The sequence below is a fragment of the Pavona decussata genome, unplaced genomic scaffold, assembly GCF_977016875.1.
Source record: "Pavona decussata unplaced genomic scaffold, jaPavDecu1.1 SCAFFOLD_912, whole genome shotgun sequence".
Taxonomy (NCBI): Eukaryota; Metazoa; Cnidaria; class Anthozoa; order Scleractinia; family Agariciidae; genus Pavona; species Pavona decussata.
Genome location: NW_028145943.1, coordinates 963,943 through 987,188, shown reverse-complemented (window position 1 = coordinate 987,188; position 23,246 = coordinate 963,943). Strand labels below are relative to the sequence as shown.

The following is a 23,246-nucleotide window of genomic DNA, read 5'->3' as shown; positions in this document are numbered from 1 at the left end:
CGTTCAGCTAAGTTAGACCGTAGGCTTGATTTAATTAAAATAAACCACAACGGCAGGCCGACCGTAAAATACAAGTCTCCGTTTGAAACAATAGTTGGCAAAAAACATTTCTATTGTCAGGAGCTACGGGGCTTGAATATAAGTATTGGCTTTCATCAAGTGCGCGATCAAAGGGAATGCTAAACACGCGGTTTACGGCTGCAGGGCAATATCAACAAGGATGCTTCTTATGCATCCAAACTTCGTTAAAATCATTGACACTGAGCTTTGACGAAAGAGCGCATTGAGTCGTGTTCACTGGTGTCAAGATTGAAAAGTTCAAGATGAGGACCTGGTTTCGAGGTCCGCTGCTTCCGAGCAAAGCGAGTTTCAAACTCAGCCGAAAACAAAAGGTAGGTCTCAAACGATTATTTTGAATTTCGTGCGAAAAAGAGGAAAACTCAAGCGTGAATTGTAATGTTTACAGTTTGTCGTTCATGTACTCGACACGTTCGAATTTGAAATCACGTTTTTGTGACCTCGTGTCGCAGAAAAAAAAAACAAATTAATGGATAATACAATTTAATTTAGATTAAACACAGACAAGGTGACGATGTTTGAGATCGTAGAATCTGTTTTAGGCGCGCCGTGTTGGTGAGAGCCGAGCGGATTAGCTACCGTCAGAAGTCATAATATGTTAGATATTGTTAGCTTGAGATTATTACGAGGTACATATCAAATCGCAAATGCTATAAAAGCGCGATCGATGATAAGTCTAGCAATTTCTAGCATATCTTCTCGCGCACGGATTTACTCCAACTGTAAACAATTTAGCTAATGGAGGAGTAAAAAAATCACTTCCTTTTTTATCTACACTTTCATGGTATCATCAAAGACTGACAGTACTTTGTAAGTTTTTCTTTCTTTCACATGAAACTAACCATTAATTTGAAATTGGCTCCGTTGGTTTTGGAACGACCGTACAAACTTTACTTTGCAAAGAAGTCGTTGTCGACTTCCTTTCTTTGTACATCTTTCAAGGAAGGAATTGTAAGATTCGAGCTTGAATCGCGGCCGTCTTGGCTGACTGCTAATAATTGTTCTTTTAATTCCTTCACAATAATCCTTTTTCCTCTCAAGTTTCAATCCGATTAAGACAAAACGCCCACACATTTCGTGAAATAATCAAACAAAAATGCTCGTCCGTTTTTCATGTAAAAGTCGTGTAGTGGTTAAAATGGTCGGAAGCATTGATTTTATGGAGCGCAAGTCTAAACTGCAAGTAAAATTATGAGAACTGTGATTCACAAAATGGGGTGGCTGACATTTTGCCTAAGCCAGGTAAATTCCCTTTTTTATATTTGACATAATATTTTTATATTAGAAATACATAAATAATCATTTCACGGTTTATTTTCCACAAAACATGTTCATAAATAAGCAAATTCCACAAGAATCTTTAATTGCTGTTTTTCTAGTGTATCTTTGTACTACTGTATCTCATTTTGCATTTTACACGACAAAAGCATAATTTGCCTTTTTAAATTTAGTTAGGTAATATTCTGAAACAAAACATCAGAATGAAATATCGTACATTCATTAACTGATCTGGATCTTTGCTGTTAGTCTATTTTTATCAGTCTATGGTAAGAAATATTCGGAACATTTCAGTATTTGCGAAAACTCAATACAGACTACACTTAAGAAAGCTGAAAAGCGCTGTGACTTTAGTAACTCAACGCTTCGTTGGTCACAGCCAGAGGTAGGCTCCTGATAAATCGACTGCTGTTTCGTGAAATCGCATATAATTCATGTTTCTTTCATGAAAGACGAAGTAGTTGTGAAAAGCTCTCGGCCACTAATGTAATATCTTTGCAAGAATGATTAACGTTTTCCTATCGAGAAAAACATGCTTGAAAATTTCAAGTTTAGGAATGTATTTATCAGCGGATCTAACCGATAAAAGCTCTCTATATAGGTTTTACATCAAGGTCACCCTTAATGATATTACTCTTTGTTTTCCCCTGTTACCAAGGTTACCCTTAATCAAAGCATTTCCGAATTCCTTCGGTCATAAATGCGGTGCCCGAAAAATGTTCCCAAATTAATCAAAAAAGAAACATTTTCGGGCCAAAACTTCTTTGAAGAACCAAGATCGGCAAAATTGTGGTAAAAATTGAGTGCAAAACAATACAGGCAATTAGTGTTGGAGTTATATTTGGGTTATTTTCTGTTTATTTTGAGGATCAATTCATAATTGCTTTCTTTATGGACGTTTGCAACATCTGTGGTTTGCTGACAAAAATACAACAGGGATTTAAAAAAGACTTGCTTTGTTTAGTCGATTTTATCTCATTCTAAGCTAGTTTAAACTAAACACAAGAATGCGAAATAGTAATAATTGCAATTCGAGATCAATAGCTATTATCAACATTTTTTTTACGATATCTTTTATTGAAAGCATTTTAAAGTAAGTGTGACCGTGTTTAATTAATTACCCATTAATTTCAAATTCTAATAGAAAAACCTCTCAAGCCTAAAGTTCAGAAATCTTAGCGATGTCAGAAATGAAGTTCTATAGCCATTAACCTTAAGACATATACGTGCTTAATTGATATTCAAGTCCGTGAAACGTGCCAAGGCAATCATTCAGCTCTCAAAAAGTGCCTTTTTTAGGCCACCAAAGTAGTTTCGTTTCAGCTTTTCAGGATGTTGTGGACGAAACCCTCAAAAGGGCAATTTCACGGAGATTCTTGTCAAATCTTCACAAATACTTGACAAAGTATCTTCCTTCAAACATAACGTTACTCTTAGAACACTGGGAACAAATGCTAAGTGATTTTCATAAGGATTGAACAAACGATTCTCGGTTTTTAGCTATTTCTCCAAACTATATGGTCAGAATTGGCCAATTTTTTAAAGTTGCAACCTATTTCCATCTTAGACAGCCATTTACTAGCCGGGTAATCGTTTACAAAACTGAACCATTCTTCCATCGACTCAAGCCGGTATGTTTTTGGCCATTCAATGCGACCCTAAAAAGAGATGACATTTCCCTAAAATTAAGATATGAATCCAAAAGGAAGCTAACTGAGCTGTGTAATTCCTAATGTACGTAAACAAGTTGCCGAGGTGGTTCCAGCTCTTGAGCCTGCATGAGACAGGATTATAAAATCTTATCTTTCAAGTGTTATGACCCTTAAATAAGAGTGGAAAATGGCAAGATTAAGAATGCAAGACATATTTCTGCGATCCTGAGACTTTCTGAGCCTTCGAAAGAATCCAAGACTCCGAAGAATGAGAGATACCGAACAGTTCCTTTCAATGTTACAACTTATAATGCAGGAACCAGGAAATTGTGACTATCAAAATGAAAGCTACCGCTAGTAATTCTGTACAGTGGCGCTGGAAAAATACAAGTTGGGAATATTTTCTCCATTTTTAAACTTTAACCTTCGAGTCGAAGTGAAATAATTAACTTGACGAATGTCGATCAGTTCAGATGGTTGCCGGATGCGTACCTCAATTAAAAAACCAAGCGGAAAGCTATTTTAATTGTCCAAGTAATTATTTTACTTTCTTGGCACCAGCGATCCTAGCAGAACCGCAGTATAATTTACCGCAGCCGCGTGTCACGAGTTTAGCCTCTAGCTTGAAATTCCTGAGAAATAAATGTTAAAACTCCGTCAATGGTTTATCTACGACTAAAAAAGCTTGCAGCTGAATTAAAAAGTATTTATGTAAACAGACCATCACACGTGAAACTAGTATGTGTCGCAGAGGACGTAAAAGCTTGGACCATTTTCTGTCTTGCAGAATTTTCTTCCGTAATTTAGCTTTAACCCAAACATTTAAGAAAGCAAATTGCCGACTAATTATATTTAGAACAATGGCCGCTGCTATTTTCGTGTTAAAAACAAGATATAAATAAAAAGCTGTTTAGAAGAAACAATAACAATTAAATTCTTGAACCAGAACGTACTGATTACCCTTCGCTCTCAGTACAATTATAGAATTCAATTAAATTTGAAGTATATCTGGACAATTATTCAAAGCAGCGTTCATGACACGCAAAGGCCGAAGAACCTAAACTTAAACCTTAGTTTCCTCAACCATTCATTCGGAAGCTTTAACCGTCAATACCTTTACAGATACATTGACTTCGATATTAATCTCTGTTATGTTGAAAAAGTTCTTTATTATCTTCACCTGTATAATTGACAAGATAATCGCATTGGGAAAACGTAAACTCGTTGTTGATATCTATAAGAAACGAATGCAGAGTGGGGTGAAGGTAATCGTATTTTGCCCCGATTTCTGTTGACTTTTAGATATATTTCCCCTTTATCTGTCTACCGTGAAGGAACGTGTTGGAGGAAAGAGGTCACCGTTAGTCACGCTAGGTCACGTAGCTTAACATCAGAGGAAGCCCCTAATCGGTCATAATTTGAATGAAGGAACCTGCTTAGCAGCACGATGGACTGAAAAATAATCAATATTGAAGGAGTGATATTGAATTTAGCATTTACGGAAGACGAAACATGTAATTTTACAGTATCAAAATCCGGACACGCGACATGATAATTATGAATTTTGTTCACGTTCAGGTTAGAAAATACCTTAAATTAAAACTTGATTAAAACCTCCATTAACCCATCAGGAGGTATTTATTTAAAGGCCTCGAGATCTTCTAAAATTTATATTTTTAAACTTCTTGCAAAACCCAGAAAAACAAAACATGCTTGCACTATAAAGTAACCTTGAAAGAAAAGAAAAAATGATTTTTTATGAGAGTTGAGTTATTTTTTATCGTCTAGGCTGATTATTTCCGTCATGGATCGAAATACAACTGAAATATTTGTCTCAAAAATTCGCCAAACAAAATAAGCAGCTAATTTGTAAAAAAATTATCTTTGCAAGTTCTTTTTTAAAAAATAGGATTCCTAAACCACCCACAATGTTCCATGCAAACCCACAAATGTCCCCCTTTGATAAAGACTTAGTTCTCACAAAGCCACAAAATATATATTTTTTGCATTTTATTAACTCGTTTTTGTTACCATGGTGACTGGACAAATCAGGCATAAACAACACTTAAAGTTTTCCTTAAACTTTAACTTTCCCTAGCTGCCAGAGCTTGAACCAGACTCTTTGTGCCAGTATCTCAGACAGTGGTTGTGCTCTAGTATTGAGACAGACTTGAAATAGAAAGACGATATTTTTAGTTAGGGATCTCTTAATTTAGTAGGAACAATTATGATGACACTTTCAATCTCTAGTGAATGACCAACTTAAATACCTGGAAAAGTGATCACTTAAATATAATGAAGACTGACCTCGTTTATTGGACAAGTGATCGGCTCTACAGAAAGGTACTCGCGTAGGAAGATTCAACTGTATTCCAGCTTTGTTTTGTTGTGTTTGCTTGATTACCAGATAACCAACTAATAGAGAATTGTAAATTCCTATTTGTCACTTTCTTTTACTAGAAAGAAAAACAAAAGAATATGTTGAAAAAGACCTGGTATATTGAACAAATGATCTCTTAAAAGAAAAGTAGTCACTTCTAAGGGAAATTCAACTCTTTGATCTAATATAGAATCAATACCTTCCTCTGTTTTGTACTTTCTTTTACTAAAACTAACGAAAAACTGAAGAAAAGAATTGGTACTTACATAAGTGACAGCTTTCGAAAGGTGGTTCCCAAGGAAGATTCAACTATATTCAAGTATCGTGTAATCATGTTTGCATGGTTTCAAGGGAATCAACTAATATAGAATCAACACCTTCTTCTGTTTTGTAATTTCTTTTATTAATTTAACGAAAAACTGGAGAGCGAAAAAAATGGTATATTGGACTGAAGTGATCGCTTACGAAATGTAGTCTTGTAGAAAGATTCAACTGTATTCAAGTTTCGCTTAATCATGTTTGCATGGATACTAGATAATCAACTAATATAGACTCAAAAACTTCCAGTGTTTGTACTTTCTTTTAATAAATTTAACGAAAAATTGAAGAAAAAATGGTATATTGGACAAGTGACCGCTTACGAAAGGTCAGTCCCGTAGGAAGATTCAACTATATTCAAGTCAGTTCGTTTAATCATGTTTCCATGGCTACTAGGTAATCAACTCAGTACTATAGAATCAAAGTCTTTTGATTTGTACTTTCGTTTACTAAATGTAACGAAAAACTGAAGAAATAAATGGTATATTAATGTTGAACAAGTGACCACGTACGAAAGTTTGTCGCTTACGAAGGTACAACCGTACTCAAGTTTCGTTTTAAAATCCCGTTTGCATGGTTACTGGATAATCAACTAATATAGAAGAAAAACTCCCAGTGTTTTGTACTTTCTTTTAATAAATTTAACGAAAAACTGAAGAAAAAATTAAGTGGTATAAGTAGGAAGATTCAACTCAGTTTATCCAAGTCTTGTTTTGCTCTGCGTGTTTGCATGGTTACTAGGTAATCAACTAATACAGAATAAAAAACTTTGTTTCGCATTTTCTTTCAATAAATTTAACGAACAACTGAAGAAAAAGATTGGTATATTGGACAAGTGACCGCTTACGAAAGGTTGTCGAGTAGGAAGATTCCACTGTATTCAAGTTTTGTTTTGTTATGTTGTGTTTGCATGGTTACCAGAAAGCCAACTAATATAGAATCGAAATCTCCTGTTTTGTGGTTTCCTTTGCTAAACTTAAAGAAGGACTGATGAAAAAAAAAACTTTACGTTGGTATATCGGAAAGAGATTATTTGAGAAAGGCACTCACGTAGTACGATTCAACTGTCACAAGGTTTTGTTTAATTGGGTTTGTATGGTTACCAGACAATTATAATCAGCTAATATCGAATCGAAATCTCCTCTTTTGTACTTTAGTATACTAAAATTAAAAGAAACTAAAGAGAAACTTGGTATATCAGAAAAGCGATCACTTGAGAAAGGCACTCGCTTAGGGAAATTTGTTAAACATGTTTACTTGTTTACTGGCTTAAATCAGCTGAGAGTTTTCTTGTTTCGATCGAAAAACTGCTTTGCTTTTATTGCCCATTTCACAGTTGTGCGCTTAGCGACCTGGTCTTTGAGTTGAATCGAGGCTGAGGATGACTTTCTTTTGAAACAAACTCAATCCTTTTCAAATCTTTTTCAATTTTTCAATCCTGCAAAACTATATAAAAGAAACCAACTTACTCTTAACTGACTATTTTTGCTTTTTAAGAACCAGCATTTGCAATAAGAGTGTGTTATAATAATTGGAATAATTGGTTCTTATATTGATTGAACACGGACAAACGTTTGCCAGCATAAGGCCTATACGGCTTATTTTAACAATGTTGGTTTAAAACCTTCAAATAGGAAAGCTGAGGTACCACGATTTGTACTTGAAATAATCGATCATTTGTCTTGTGACGTTCATTTGAAGTTGTTGTTGAATAACTGAACAGAACACTGTCTAAAAGTTTACCTTTCAGCATAAGGCCAATGCGGTTCATTTTCAGTTATACAATTTTAATTGAGCTTGAAATGACAAGCTAAAAAAAATCTTGCAAGCTTCAAAGAGGAGAACAGATCTAGAGATTCTGTAACTTGAATTGGAAACGTTCGATATCCGGCTTTGTAACGTTCCTTTTAAGTTGCGGATCATTACTTAACAGTAGCGTTCTATTGTGGTTTGCCGACGCAACATAGTTTAAGCATTTTGATTTGTGCTTGGCTGGTCAAGGCATAAACAACTGAGGTACTAAATCAAAAAAATGAATTACGAACATCTGCAAAAGCTGCCTAAACACTGAGACATACGAACAAAAATTAATCAGTAACACAGCGATTCAAACTTGAGAATCTCGATTGTTATTAACATGCAGTTGCGCTCTACTCGTCAAAGAAGATTTTAGAAAATGCGTATCTCCGTCTTGGTAGCTATTGTCTTATGATTAATTATTTCGATTAATTTGTGCAACACATCGACCTTTGGATCCAGAGTATTATTTTGCATGCATTTTCAAAAATATTACCCTCTACTTTGAAGTGTTTGCTTGCAACGAACCATAAATAACGACTGAACGTTCCATTGGCTGTTCTTAATATATCTAATGGTGTTTTTCAAACCTAGAATACAACTGAATTCTTATCTTGCCTAAAAACAGTTCTATATCTATAGCGATCACATTGGTATTACGGCAATCTTCGAGCTACGGGAAAAATGTTGTAATTATGAAATACAAGGGGCCTGTTGACTACATATGCAAAAATCTGAGAAGCCATAGAAGGTTGAGAATGAAAATTAGGAAGCAGTGCTTTTTGGAAAACGTTCAACAAATGCCATCGCTGATCCAAAGTATTAAGACAAAACCTCCCATTTCCATGATGTACTAATGGTGTTTTTCAAATGTAGAATACCACTGAATTCTTATCTTGCTTCATAATGAGTTCTATATCTATAGCGATAACATTGGTATTACGGCAATCTTCGCGAGCTAGAGAAAAAATGTAACGATGAAATAAATAAAAGAGGCCTGTTGACCACATATGCAAAATACTGAGAGATTTGTCATACAAAGCGGAGAATTGAAATTGGGAATTGAAGCATTGATTATTTTTAAAAAGACACAACAAATGTGATCCAAAGCTTCAGGAAAAACAACAACAACAACAAAAACTCCGGTTTTCGTGACGTACGACATGCCTGTATATTTAGAATAAATATCTAGATGAAAGAGGATGGCGTCTCAGAGTCCAGCTCAAAAATATCGTATGCTAAAACTTCACGTTAACTACACTGAACTTAACCAGCTTTCAGCAGTCCTTGTAAAGGTGATGGGCTTGAATCTCGTTTTAGTTAAAAGTTTTATCTTAACTAATATTTGTTCCCAGTATGGTTACATAACAAAGATCACATTCATTGATTCTTTTACACAATGTTCATTTTGATTTAAAATACACGATACCTTAAAAAAAATTTTTAGTTCTTGCATGGTTGAAAACAATACCACCTCTTACTCCTATTATAACCAGGGATTGATTTAATAAGTGATCGCGTGAACATTTAAGAGTGGACTTCGATGAATGCATAATGTTGAACTTCCAGACACAAGGGTTTGTTAGACAGCAAATATTAGCACTACACAGCCCAATACCACCTGCATGTGTAAATTTTACAAATTCAAGTTAGAAACCTCAGGGTTATGAAAAATGTACACACTAATTAATACAGAATTTATATTTGGTTACGTAATATCGCTACTGCACTGATGTATCCTGCCAGGGAATTTGAAACGAAAAAAATACCTTTAAAATAAGAGCACAACAGGAAAACAACGCTAAATTGTTTCATAAACCTCGTACAGCGAATAAATAGCCACACAGTCAAAAGCCTTTGCTTGGATCGAGAGTGAACAGAACGAAAGCTATCTCCAGAGATAACTAAAGGTGTGAACATCCGTCAGGCTCCGTGGCTTTTATTTTAATGCATGGCCACACTTCGGGGATTGATCCACCAACTCAAAAACAAGAAACTCCTTGTATAGCACAATGAACAGGCAATGGTAAGATTTACCTTACAAAGCTGCATAACAAAAAGCCTCGTACTAACGTACCGTAAAGAAACTTTCATTTGAATGCAACAACTGATAAAGCCTGACTACAGGAAATAACTGCTCAGTGGCTAAGTTCTAGCCAGTATTAAAACTAACCGATTCCCTGGCTTCTAGACATGAAAGCAATGAGGACCTGATGAATGAACAACCAAATTGTATACTTATTAGACCATTGCAAAAGAATTGAAAGCAAATCGTGCGCTCAAGTGATAAGGGAATAATTTGAAAGGCAGACAAAAATCGAGAAAGCTTGATTTAAAATCAGACAGGTTATTCATGTCCAATATGCACTGCGGCTCGTTGGTTTCGTTATGTTTTAACTCGTAACTAGTACCACTCGGATTTCCATCCCACGTCTCCTTGCGAGCGATGCTTCCAATCCCAGAATACTTTTTTGGGGGGGAAAGAAACCGTTGAATAACTTTAGCTATGCTCTGAAAAGAATCTGCTTTTCAACTGATTAACCTTTCACAACTCGTTTTTATCAAACGCTTTGTCTTGAACCTGTGCAGTGTGTGATTGTCAAAATTGCCGGCCGAGCATGTCGTCTTGCCGCTCTGCATTGCCGTGGAAACCCGGTTTCCGTAGACTGAGGCGATCGATTTGTTAAAACTTCAAGGTAAACTGCTTCATTTTTTCATGCCAGTTTTTATAACAATTCCCCCCCCCCCCCAAAAAAAAAAATGCCTTTTCAAAATTTGGGCTCTCTGCATTGTTCTCTTGGCTGATCACGTCCCTAAATCTCCCCAATAGATCTGATTATTCATTATTATCTTACGAATGACTTGGTGTTGACAACTTAACAATAACGGGATACCTCATTACTTCCTAAACCACTTATTGCTTTGTCTGACAATCACGTCATTTTAATTTGAAATTCAAGCAGTCGCTGACCGTAGCAAGCTACTGAATGCCAAGTCATCTCTTCTGTTCGTTAACCACGTTTGCGTTATAATATAATTTTGAAAACAAAAAATCGGCATCTTCGGGGAATATTGTTCAACTTACAAAGTGTAGGCAGTTCAGTTAAGGTAAGCATGATCATAAGGTATACAACATCCTTGTGGTTCGAAACTTATATTTGCAGATCTCAGTCGCTCATATGTAAACATAAAGGGTGATTGAAACTGGCTCAGCTTAAATTTCTAAGGGTTTTTTATAGACCAATGTAAATAACATAAAACAAATGTAAACTGGTTAATTTAGAGACTACAAACTTGATACAAAATTGACGTTGTGCAATATTTAACAATTAGATTATGAGCTCGAAATTTCTATCGAGTGGTAGTTGACGAGGTCGAAGCCCGAATCAACTATCACGCAGAGAAATCGATAGCGAATAATGTGATTGTTTTAGTAGAAAATACTAGTCATTCAAAACTTAACAAGACAGGTTCACGTTTGTAGCAGTCACGCTACGCGCGCAGAAAGAGAGTGAGTAGCGTAGCCAATAAGAGTACAACATTCGTGATAGAACGATAGTAGATTTATACTACAGGACTGTAAATGATCCTAAATGACAAAAATTTGTTCTTACGAAGCACGTTAAGTTTAAAATTTCACAAAATTTCCAAATGTTGTTAATGCTTAAAACATGAATTCTGAACAAAGTACAGCATCGTCATGGTTGTGCTGAACACTTTCGTTTACATTAATTAGACGCACGGATTCATTGAGGTGAATCTGGAAATTTTGACGCGTTGCAGAACAGCCTAATTTATAATGTGTAATTCAGCGTGGTACGAAAACTGTGATTCCTTGACAGTTCCTGGCTGCAGTAGTGTTGTTTATTATACTGTTCAAGAGCGCTCTACCTTTTCAGTAGTCTGTGAATGAAATCCTATAGCTGATAACCATTCAAAGTGAAGCTAGTGTATGATCAGCACTTTCCTGTGATATTGTTTGTTGTGCTTCTGAAAGCAACAAGTAGTTTTAACGTTTAAGCCTGAACGGATGAAATCCCAGTAAATTGTGGCTATCTGAAGCAAAACTATTGAGAGAAACTTTGCATTTTACTGTAGTGGAGTTCCAGTTTTAACTTAAACCTAGATGTAAACTTCCTTCCGTTTTTTTGTTTTGTTCTTTTGTTTTTTTTGGCAGGTTGAGAAGGTTAAGGACCGGAGTCAGAATATAACTTATGCCTGCTTAAGTTAGTGTCCTGATGAGTTACAATTGATCGTCATTAGTGCCAAAACTGGGAGGCAATCCGCGCGATCGTGTGCTTAATGACGGTCATTAGAAGAGCAATTTTCATGCTTCTGTAACTAATCAAACATTTATTCGCCCCAAATCGACAATACTCCCAAAACAGAACTTGAGCTTTATCAGAGTATACAAGAACGTCTCTTGTGTTAGAATTTACGTTTTCTGAGAATATTGTTAAGGTGAAAGCTTTTTTTTTTTTAAAGTTATAAACTTACAATCTTTGTTCTTGCACTGGTTCGCTTTGTGGAACAACCAGACACCTAACAGACTAAAATAAATTTTAATGAAGGGGCAAGACCTTCATCTGTAAACTTCACTTGAGTTCGAATGAGTCAAACGCTGAGCACCCAACTAAAAGCTATCGAGCAGTACTTTGCTACACTTGAATCGAACGAATTCAATCCCATTTAGATGCAGTGACCTCTGAAGGAAATCCATACTGAGCAGCACTTCAATTCTAAGCCTGTCTATTAAGTTGCATGGGGTTGTTTTAAATTTTGAGACAATGGCTAAAATCTTTAAGTGTAATCATTCGTGGTGAAAGCAACACGCATATTAACGTCAAGTGATGCCACAGTATATGTTAACACCGGCGTACCATGTATTCGCTTCCTTTCACGTTGCAAAATGTTTTTCAGTTACAAGTTAGCAGATCTTTTACTAGGCGACCATTCCTTAAAGGTCTCTTTTTACAACAAAATTATGACATCATTGCCACCCATCCGGTAATTTACAATTTGCTTTAGAAAAAATAGTCTCGGCCGATGACATTTTCGAGCAATTAAATATATTTCACCTCAGCCTATATATCCCATTGTTTAAAGCTAATAAGTTAAAACAAACTTTCAAACACTTGTTTCCTTTTAACATGTCGGAAGGCGGCAACAAGTTTACCAAAAGTGCCGTTGTAAGTGTCTTCCTTAAAGTCTTCCTTTAATTTATGTTTGGTTACAGTCGCTGTTGTTTGTGAATTTGTTTTGGGTTTGTGGTTGCCGTGATATTCAACTGAGTTTTTATACACCATTCGCGCGCGGGCAATATCGATCGCCTAGCTGAACCGAGTCATTGTTTTCCATTGTCTTTGCCCTTAGGCCCCCTCGAGGGCAGTTTGGCGCGCAGTTCTGTTCATGACTGGCCTTACAAAGGCGGCATTCCAACTGAAGTTTTTCTATTTGTTATCAAAGTAACCCTTCGCGTTACCAAATTCAATACGCCGAGTCAACTATAATACAAGTCCAGAGAATTTGATACTCATCGAGAAAAATAACCACTTGGCTAATTGGTAGTTTACTATATCTAAAGTCAAGTGAACTTATATCTCGATCCTTCTGGAATAAAACAGCCAGATTTGATAGTTTTCCAAATTCTCATCACCTGTCCACCGGGCAGTATATCTTTATCGAAAGGAGAAGTAAAGTGTTGAGCTTTTATCAGTTTTCGCGTCGGGACATGATCGATTATTACCTGGAAAACCATTTAAAATAGATACAAAGGACTGACTCCAGGAGAGCTAAGCGAAAATTAATTTGCTCCATTTAGCAGAATAATCTTCTTTAACAACTGAAAAGCTTATTGAGTTGCGCACTGGCTTTGTTCAATGCCCGTGGGACAACATTAATAATTATTTCAGCCTCAGAAGCCTTTGTCGATGCTGGGAAAGCACGACAAAACATGACCAAGTCGTAATAATTTTCTCACGTACTCAACGACTACGGCGGCTTAAACCGCCCTCGCAATCCTACCGATTACTTTGTAAGCAATCGCACAAATATGTTGTGTTGGAGTGATACGGAAGCTGGAATATACTTTCGAAGTGGTCTGCGCTACCTTAATTGGGAAACTAACGTCATAGATTTTCATGATACCGAAAGCTTCATATCGATGGGCAAGCGACTCTGAAGAATAATCAATTGCAAGCCTCAGGGATCGCGATCAGTTTTAAGTTCTCTTGTTCACGTATAGCAAAAGATAAAGGAGTTATTTGGACACTGGACGGACGGTATGTTACCTCTTAGTTTGTAGACTATACCTTATTTGGTGAAATGCTTCGCAACTAGTTCGTTATTGTGGGTTACAATCAGTGAATGAAATCTTGAATTGCAACCATTCAAATTACGAGTTAAATGAAATAGCTTAGCAACACTTTGGACGTGCATGGCTTCCTGAAAACAAGAAAATTACGATTTGGGGGGTTATCTTCTCACAGACAGTTTAAATTGAAAAGCAAAGAGTAACTTCCTTGCACCTTGCTAAACCAATGTTCGACTTCATATTTTGAAAATGATAAAAAAACTTATTATCGGCTAATTCGTGAAGCCAATTTTAGATTCCTTGTCTTGAAAATGGGCTTATTCTGATTACGTTGTCATAATATGAGAGTGTTGGAGAAATATATGTTGACACCTGTTTATTCAGAGAAAGTCGGTCAATTTAAAACTTGTGAGCCGATTATCGTCTTAACTGAAGCCTTGCTTTACCGAAGTTAACTAATCGTTCAGGAGGATTTTGCTGTTTTATTATATAGTTAAAAAATTTAAGCTGAGTGCGATGATAACTTCCGTAAACAAATGATGTTTATCGAACTATTCCAGTTTCGAAAACATCCGAAACTTTCGTACTTGCACGTCAAGATGCCGAAGCATTGAAGGCAACAATCAAGTGTCGATCGACATGTCAGATCTAAAAACGAACGAAAGCACAAGTTTTCAGCTGACAAACAATGTTTTCGAATTTGTCTTTCAAATCAACGTAGAAAGCAAGTTGCCTACTACAACATGTAAACGCCTCGTAACAATTAAAGCGAAAAAAAAAACCCATATATTTGAGTTAAGAAAAAATGCCGACTTCATTCGTTAGCTGAAATAAAATGCTTTCGTGTCACAATTTTCAAAATGATCTAATGAGTTATGATACAAATCTAAAATTTTGCGGATATTGTACATCCCTCAATACAGTTCACGTCTGTGGCATATATTGTAAAAACAGTCTGATTAGCCGTCTCTGGGGCTTCCAATATCTTATTTCAGCACGTCAGTTCTACGAACGTCGGAAACCATTGTCGGTTTATTTTCGAAACAAACGGGGGCATTTCCGTGTATTGATCCATGCAATTTTGTGAGGCCTAACTTAGTATGAACAATTTATTGTTATCGTTAATTTAATTAATCATTGATAATTAGGTACAACCTGTTACTTGAGGTGAAAAAAGCGTTTACTGGATAATTATATTTAAGAAATTTCCCATGATCACGACAGCAACTTTTACCTTTTCCTACGCTCGCCTTAACTTTCTTCGAGAAGGTACAAGAAATTCCGGGTCATGGTTGAGCTTAAACTTTTCACCCCACCACAGCGTAGGAAAGTATCAACCCTTTACACAGTAAATTATATTAGAACTGCCTCACTTTAATATCTGATCCATAGACTCAATAATAAGGGACATGATTTCTTCCACAAGCTTGACAGTCCGAACCTCAGAACCACCTTGCACAGCATAATAACATCATCACAGGAAAGGCTGTATCAGCAAATATAGAATCAAGGGTTAAAAGAACCTTATATGACAGCAAAATAAACAAAACCACGAGAAAGTGCTGTTCAGTAGCTTTCGTTTGAATGGTCACACTTCAGGATTTAATCCACTAACTCAAAAGTTAGAACCACCTGATAAAGCATAATAAACGACACCACAGCAAAGTACAGTTTAGTAGCTTTCATTTGAATTTCACACTTTAGAATTTCATCCATAGGCTCAAAAGGTAGAACCGCCTTCACTGACAGCATAAGAACAGGAACACAGGAAAGTACTGCTCAGTAGATTTTTTTAAGGTCACAATTGGAATTTCATCGACCACAGACACAAAAGTTAGAAACACCATGGAAAGCAATAAAGTACTGCTCGATAACTTACATTTGAATTATCAGTTACATCAGGACTTCATTCAGATTCAAAAGCGAGAACCACCATGAACGATGCAATAAATAGCAACACTCGATAGCTTTTAATTGAATACCTGTCGTCACAGGAGGACTTAGGAAGACTTCATTCACCGACGGCTTGAAAACCACTTTGAACGAATCTTGATTTGCTTATATATAGGAGTGAAATGGCCAAAGTGACATTCTGAATAATGCTTCAAATTGGCAATGCAAAATAATCTGGACTTTTAAGGCAGCAGGGAAATTCCTTTAGTTAAAACATTTACCAGAATGTAGTCTTATAATTAGAAATTGTTTTATTGTTTCCCCTTGATGCTGGCAGAAATCTGGTCAATTTTGGTGCTTGTCCTTCTCGAGGCGTTTTCTAGATAGCAGATGACTAAACTAGAAAGAACTTATAATTTTAACTCCAAAAATGAAGTCAATTTTAAAAAGAATGTCTTTTCAGTGGGAGGTATTTGAACTTCAGTATTTAACTCCAAATCTGGGGTTGACATTATCCTAATCCTTACATCTTTCAGTTTACTATGTTTATGAAACTTAACCTTTATTCAAATAGGAGAGTATTAAATAACCTATTTTTAGAGTTATTCACTCAAACAAAATAACTCCCTTTTCAGGAGTTGTTTAAATCTTCTAAAAGTAATGTGATATACTATTTTCTATCGCATGGACGTGACTGAGGGTAATAATAGTAATAACTAAAATAACAAAAGAAACAGTAGGACAAAGATTACGCAGGATTACACCAGCTTAAGAACGCAGAACATCCTAAACAATATAGTGAAATGATTGCGATGCTTTGAGATTATTTAACAACTAATCATAGATTAAATCGAGAAGGGTATAAAGCCCGCAGTCTACAAAGGAAATCTTTTGTATCTCGAATGAGCGAAACTTCAAGCAGCGACAACTGAGGCCAGACTGCATGGTGTTCTAAAGATTAGGAGTATGAACTGGTGCAAATATAATTCCTGTTGCTCTCCATTATTTTCGCAGAAATCTAGCAAAAGAAAAAACTCCAAAGACAACATGGTGAAAGTCGAGGAGAATGGAACTGCCGTGGAAACAAAAGGTAATTATAGCTTAATTCTCGTTAGCTACGACCCAGAGACACAAAGAACAGTCTTTAGTGTTTTTTATGATCACTGTACGAAAAGATTGAGGTTACTCCCCAAATCCACACTGATGTGTTTTTGTCTGAAAAAAGGAAAACTTACTTTCCATTTCTCCACACGAATACGCATGGAAAATGCAAAGGTTTTGAAACCACTTACAGACTGGAATCTTTAAGAAAAATCAGGCTTTTGAAAACGCACTGGTAGGTGGATGGCGAAAACACAAACTTTTTGTCACGTCTTGTCACACGAAACTGAACGAACAAGGCCGGCATCGGAAACGCAAAGCTTTAGCAAAAAGGTACCGGACAGAGCGTGAGTCGGGTACACTTGTTGAGGGGGAATTATTTACCCTCAAAAAGACAACCTCTAGGAATTTAATCAGATGATTTGCTAACAGAATCACTATAATACCGAGTATATGAAACTATTAATTTACGTAATTTAACTTCAACACTTCTCTACCTGTTAGGTATAAGCTGATAGTCTTCTGTTTAGGAACCTGTCCAGTAAATAAGCGCGATTGCTTGGACTAGGTTCGTAACAAAACTTTACTTGGAGGGAAATTGTATGTCAAGTTTAGAACACGTTTTTCAGGTAATTCGTTTCATGTGCAAAATCAGTCCAGAAAATCAAAACACTCCTCCGAGGGTTATTAAAACTAATTTCAACTGAATTGTTTCATTCTTCTTAAACATCTTTTAAATAATAACCAACACTGAAATGTTAAAACCGTCGAGAATTCTTCGATGGAAATCGGAACCTTTCGTATAATGCTCGGGAGTGTCGAACATCTCTGTATTAGAATTTACACTGTGTAACGTTTCCCGAGTGTTTATAAATTCTTCTCGGATCCCCTACGAAACACAAACGAATTTTTGAGCAACATTGTTTGATTATGTACAAATTAAATCGCATTCACATCCATCTTGAAATATCACAAAGGTTTATTTTGGTGCTTAGCAGTAAAAAAAAAAAAAAAAACACAAGAGATAAATCCGAAAATGAAATTTTATCCAGGCACGTTTTTAATTCTTGGAGCACGTGCATTCGCGTCTCGCATTGTGACAAATTTAATCACCAATAATTGCCGAGTATATTCAATGATTCAATCTTTTGATTGATATAACTGCGCCGTCTCATTGTGGTTGAAACAAAGGAAATAGTGAAGTAATCAAAGAAAATTATTACCAGCATATTAATCAAAGGTTTTCTCTTATTGTTTTCTTTGTTTCTTTTCTTTTCTTCTAAAGAAGTCCAAGATTGGTTGAACATAGTATTTAAATTAATCGCTTTACGTCACAAAACCGTCAAATATTCCTGAAATTTTACTTCGCTTCTGTCCAAAACATCGAGATCTTTCTTTGTAAATATGTACACATGGCATAACTCCGAGAACGATTTCACGTGTTTCGTAAACGTCACCGGAAAATAACATGGTTTGTGACCGCATCATAATGACAAGTATGTTTTGCGACGCTCTGTGTCAAGAATTGGTAAGTTTCAAAAACAGCGTCTCACTGATCAAAGGCTGCTTTATATATATTAGCGATGCTTCGCTAAAGAAATGGCTTGACACATGTTCTCTATTCTACACTGAAGTAGCAGATCATACGATTTGGTCGCTGTTATTTAGTCAATTCATACGAAAGCGCGTGAGTAGACACGAACTGAAACCATGGTATACAAATATACTCTAAAGTATTTAAACTTCGGTTATGATCTTGCTAGGCCGTGACACAAAATTGAAATCATTTAAGTTTCAGAACGATATGATATTACATCCAGAGTTTACTAGCAATCCACCAATTATATAGAACATCTTAAATTAGTTGACACGAATACATGGACCACATTTACCATCATGGAATAAATTCATATAGATGAAATCTGATACAATTCAGCCTATAATTAACGTAAAGTTTAATTAAACTGACCACGAACACAGCGATTTCAGTGACAAAAACTCAGTGGAGTGTCTTGGTGACGCCAATATATCACACAGGTGCGGTTAGATTCTGCTAACAGTAAACACGAGATTGCTATACAAAGCCAGCTTTTGTTGCGTTAAATACTAACTCATTCCCTTATTACTGCTGTTAATTGCATGATTTGCGTGAAAACGATTGCAGGCAATGTGCATCACTGATCGAATTGATTATTGGAGAATATTACTATTAATGAGTTTTTGACAGTATTCATTCTCTTGACTAATTGTTAAGCCTTGAAGACAATAGACTTAGAGAGTCGTATCATCTCTTAATGATGTTCGAACATTTAAAGCTGTGGATTAACATTAAATAGTTGCGTGCAACCACTCGGAGAACTATTGAAAAATAATTGATTTAGGCAATGGTTGTAAGAGAATTTGTCCTAAAGGGGGGACTTAACCTAAATTTGAATGAAATTTGAAGAGGTTTTAAGAAGGGATAGAAGAAAGAAAATGATTTTTGGAACACCAAAAGACGGTTGATACCCACCCAAAAGCACCCCAAGTTGCTAGTGGACTAACTTGGTGTCCGTCTAATAATTATTAACTACAAATTCCAATTTTAAAACTTCACTCACTAAATTGCGATAAAACATTTCGTAAAAACATTATAAAAAGGTTAAAAAACACGACGTTTCGATGTACATTACATCATTATCAAGTGAAATTAGAAATGCAAGTTTGCGGCTATAAATACAAAAATGGACAATAGATATTAATTAAAATAGTAGCATTGAAGATGCTACTATTTTAATTAATATCTATTGTCCATTTTTGTATTTATAGCCGCAAACTTGCATTTCTAATTTCACTTGATAATGATGTAATGTACATCGAAACGTCGTGTTTTTTAACCTTTTTATAATGTTTTTACGAAATGTTTTATCGCAATTTTTTATAGTCAAATGTTTTTCTAAGTCTTTGCTTCTTCGTTCACTCACTAAATCTTCAATATTTCTTATTTCTCTTAATTTTACCAATCCTTCTAGAAAAACTATCTCCTCCCAAATATACCCAAAAATCACCCAAAAATTCACAAAACACCCCACAACATAGATTCACGGTATGAGCATAGAGTTTTTGGATTGCTTGAAACGTGAACGAGATATTTCCATTAAAGCCATGTCAAGTGGCGCAAAAATGGCGTTTAGGTTGAGTCCCCCCTTAAGAGGTGAGAGCATGTCTGGGGTGTACTCCCCGATATAAGCGTATATACTTATGTGTGGCACCAAAGGGTATATGTATGGTTTTAGAGCCATTTTGGTCCGAACGTCTGAAATCGGGTATCAATTTTAGCCGGGGCAAGTCTGAAATTGGGTATCGAAAAATTGCAAATTTTGGTCTGAAACAGGGTTAGGATTTGAAGAACCGAGCCCCACCCCCCTCCCCCTGGGTTTGGTTAGCCTATAATTGCTGTGATTATGTGGTCGTTGACAAAGGCGCACAGGAATTCATAGCGTTGATATGCAAGCCAGTTGATGCAGATTTGCATTTACTGTACACAACGCCTGTGTACCCGTTTCAGCTCAAAAGGATTAAGGCTTGATTAGTTATACACAGTAGGCTTCATAATGTTAATACTTTCTCCATAATTCTCCTAAACTTTAGGTTTTTTGCATAAGACATCGTGAGAAGAATTATATATGTTGGCTATCCTACATTCTGGTCAATATACATTATTGGAACACTTGGCCCTCTCCTCCCCTCCCCTCAATATTGAGCTAAATTATTAAACAGTTCAGGGAATGGAAGTCATTCAGTGTATCAACATTGAGGGTCGCGGGGAGGGGAGGGAGACAAAGGAAACTGATCCATAAAACATGCGGAAGATTTAAGCACGGGCGTAGATTGTAACCCATCTTTCTATGGCTTTTTCGCGAAGTTACAGAACTTTGTGTGGATTGGCCATTTAATATTTTTCCTATGAAATAACCGGCAAAATCGCTTAAAATTTTACCCATCTAAAAATATTCTGACTGTTTTCGACAACAATCAAGCACCCTTAATTTTAATTAATTCAAATAATTAAGCGGCCACGATTTAAACCTACCTGACAGATGGTTAAAAATGCTTTTCTGAGCGGATAACCGGAATATAATCTTGACTTAAAAATTTAGTGGCCAAACGGGTTTATACTGAAAAAAAATTGTCAGAAAATATAAGAAGATCTACAGACAGGGGGCAGAAAAACCTTACTGTCCTCATGAATTATAGGTCTGCTGATTGCTCGACTTCCAGGATGTCCTATATATGTGTAAAGTCTCCGTCACAGTTGGACATTGAATATTTCTGTTGACAAAAAAGTACTATACATTGCCCGCGGCTTTCACTCTGTTTCAGCGCTCTGTGGGATTGTTTACACAAATCAATTTTATTCACTCAAGTCAACATCAAAACAATACAGTGTTGTGAGAAACAAATCAAACATTTCAACGTCGTACGGGGTTATTCAAAGCTTCCCGTATAGCCGCGAGCCAGCTTTGAATATTGCAACTTCCATGTTTACCAAAATGAGATTTCCGCTTTGGGAAAGGAACAGAAGGCAAAGTGAGAAAACACGGTACTCGAGGAGAGAAAAAATCGATCAGGATTCATTCAATTCGAACAATGGTGAGAACTACAAATAGATGTTCATTAGCATTTATTGTTGATCGTATTTTTTCCTGCTCAACAGCTCACATTGTGAAGGAACACCAAGGAAGGATAAATCCACTGTACCACTTAACAGCGAGAAAATAACGATCGAAAACAGAAAAAAAAATGGTGTTTGCAAAAAATTAATGAAACCTTTCTTTATTTCGACGCGCCGACACTTTCTGAATGAACGAACTGCTTGCATAGTTTGGTTACCACATATCTAGGGAAAACAATCTCGGAAGATTTTTGCACGGCTTGAAGGCGAAACCGGACTTCATGTTTGCAGTCCATAATGATATCTGTGCACAGCGATTCCCTTCGCGTGTCATAGATACCAGTGGAATCTAAGCGGGGTGCTATTAATTTCTTTCTGAAGTCTCAATAAGCTTATTATCGGATTAGCTGCTAATAAGTTTACTTATTCGGTTAGTTGACTGGGTGACAAAAATGAGTACGAGAGCAATTGGTCAACCAACTAGAATCGCAGTTAGGTGAAGACCGACGCTCACAAACCACAGGATCTCCATCAGTAGTCATTCATACACGTGGTCGAATAGAGACAATGTGAAGCAAATTTTCCTGTCTGACAGTTAACAACACAACAATCATTATTCCATAACGAGTCTCCTCCGCTGGGTACACATTCAAATCAACGCAGACAGGATTGACGATCAGAGGAAATTGTTTGAAAATTCTCAGTAAAAATTTAAATGGAGGAATCTACGTTTTCAGTGTGCGGTCGACTGAGGGAGTTCTCATATCGTCGCGGTCGTTGATCATAATTTCATTTCGCGTACAACGTACCCTCCGATCCGGGGGCGAGGAGGACTATTTCGTTTGCCACGCGCAAACCACCGTAGTGAAAAGTTTCAGCGCTAGTTCACTGACTGGAAGCAACAACAGCTGCTATGCTCTGTTTAATGCCTTCTACAACAAATTTACTGTTAACTACAACAATCTCAAACAAGTTATGCCGACGCACAAATGAGAGCCACAGGTTCATCATTTTTGCCTAAAGTCACGGGCAGATTTAACAGACAACTAGATCAGTATTTCATTTTCAAAGTTCGTCTCACAAAGCAAGCCAATTCCGTAATGGATTTACATTTCAAAAGCGTGGCTACGAGTGAGCATAGCTATTCTGGTGGCGCTGCTTAAAAGACACCCTCTTCGTTTCGCGGGACGTACACTGAGATGAACCCTGAATGAACCCGTCCCGTAGGAAAGCATAATTCGAGATTCGAAACTCGGTGCTTCGCGGAACTGTTTTCCAGCGCCAATTTTTTTAGTTTATACGGAGATAAATTCCCAGTTGGTTATACGAGTCTATAATTTCTTCAAAAAAGAACTAAGACTCTCCGGCCGTAAGTCTGTTTTTATGAAGTTCAGTTTGTGACTTTTTTGTCGCTCGTCGCTCATGTTCCGTCAAGTCTAATTAAGAGCTACATTGTTTTGACATGCAGATCCTAATTTCTCTATAAATACGATTTTCGGTAAAAACAACGTTTTCGGTAGCTTTTCCACAAAAAATCGTTAATTTGTGAGGATGAATTACAGATTTAAACTTACTGTCACACATTTATTTAAGGGTCCAATACTTCAGAGTGACATTTTTCGCCCTCAGGGGTATGAGCTGTCTATAATTTTAATTTAACCAAAAAATATCTATTCTACTAAAAATAGATAACCCGTGTTGGTGAACGTGAGGTCACTTTCAACAGGTGAAAAAAAATTACATGCCAATCAGTAAATTTTGATAAACCGACTTCCGACAGAC

At 36.4% G+C, this 23,246-nt stretch overlaps 1 protein-coding gene across 6 annotated transcripts in view; it reads left to right on the top strand.

The window, feature by feature from the left end:
• The first annotated feature begins 238 nt into the window (after positions 1-238).
• LOC146448533 (uncharacterized) overlaps positions 239-23,246 on the top strand; it is a 29,622-nt gene continuing 6,614 nt past the window's right edge. Inside the window, exons 1-2 of one of the 6 annotated variants that reach the window (XM_085102491.1) lie at positions 239-392; positions 16,724-16,799. In XM_085102491.1, the coding sequence (XP_084958617.1) occupies positions 324-392; positions 16,724-16,799 (145 nt within the window). In that variant the 5' untranslated portion in view covers positions 239-323. Of the gene's footprint in view, positions 393-1,196; positions 1,321-10,493; positions 10,612-13,578; positions 13,785-16,723; positions 16,800-18,183; positions 18,339-21,265; positions 21,443-23,246 lie in introns of those variants that run through there. The other 5 variants (XM_085102492.1, XM_085102496.1, XM_085102495.1 and 2 more) reach the window with 5 other exon arrangements.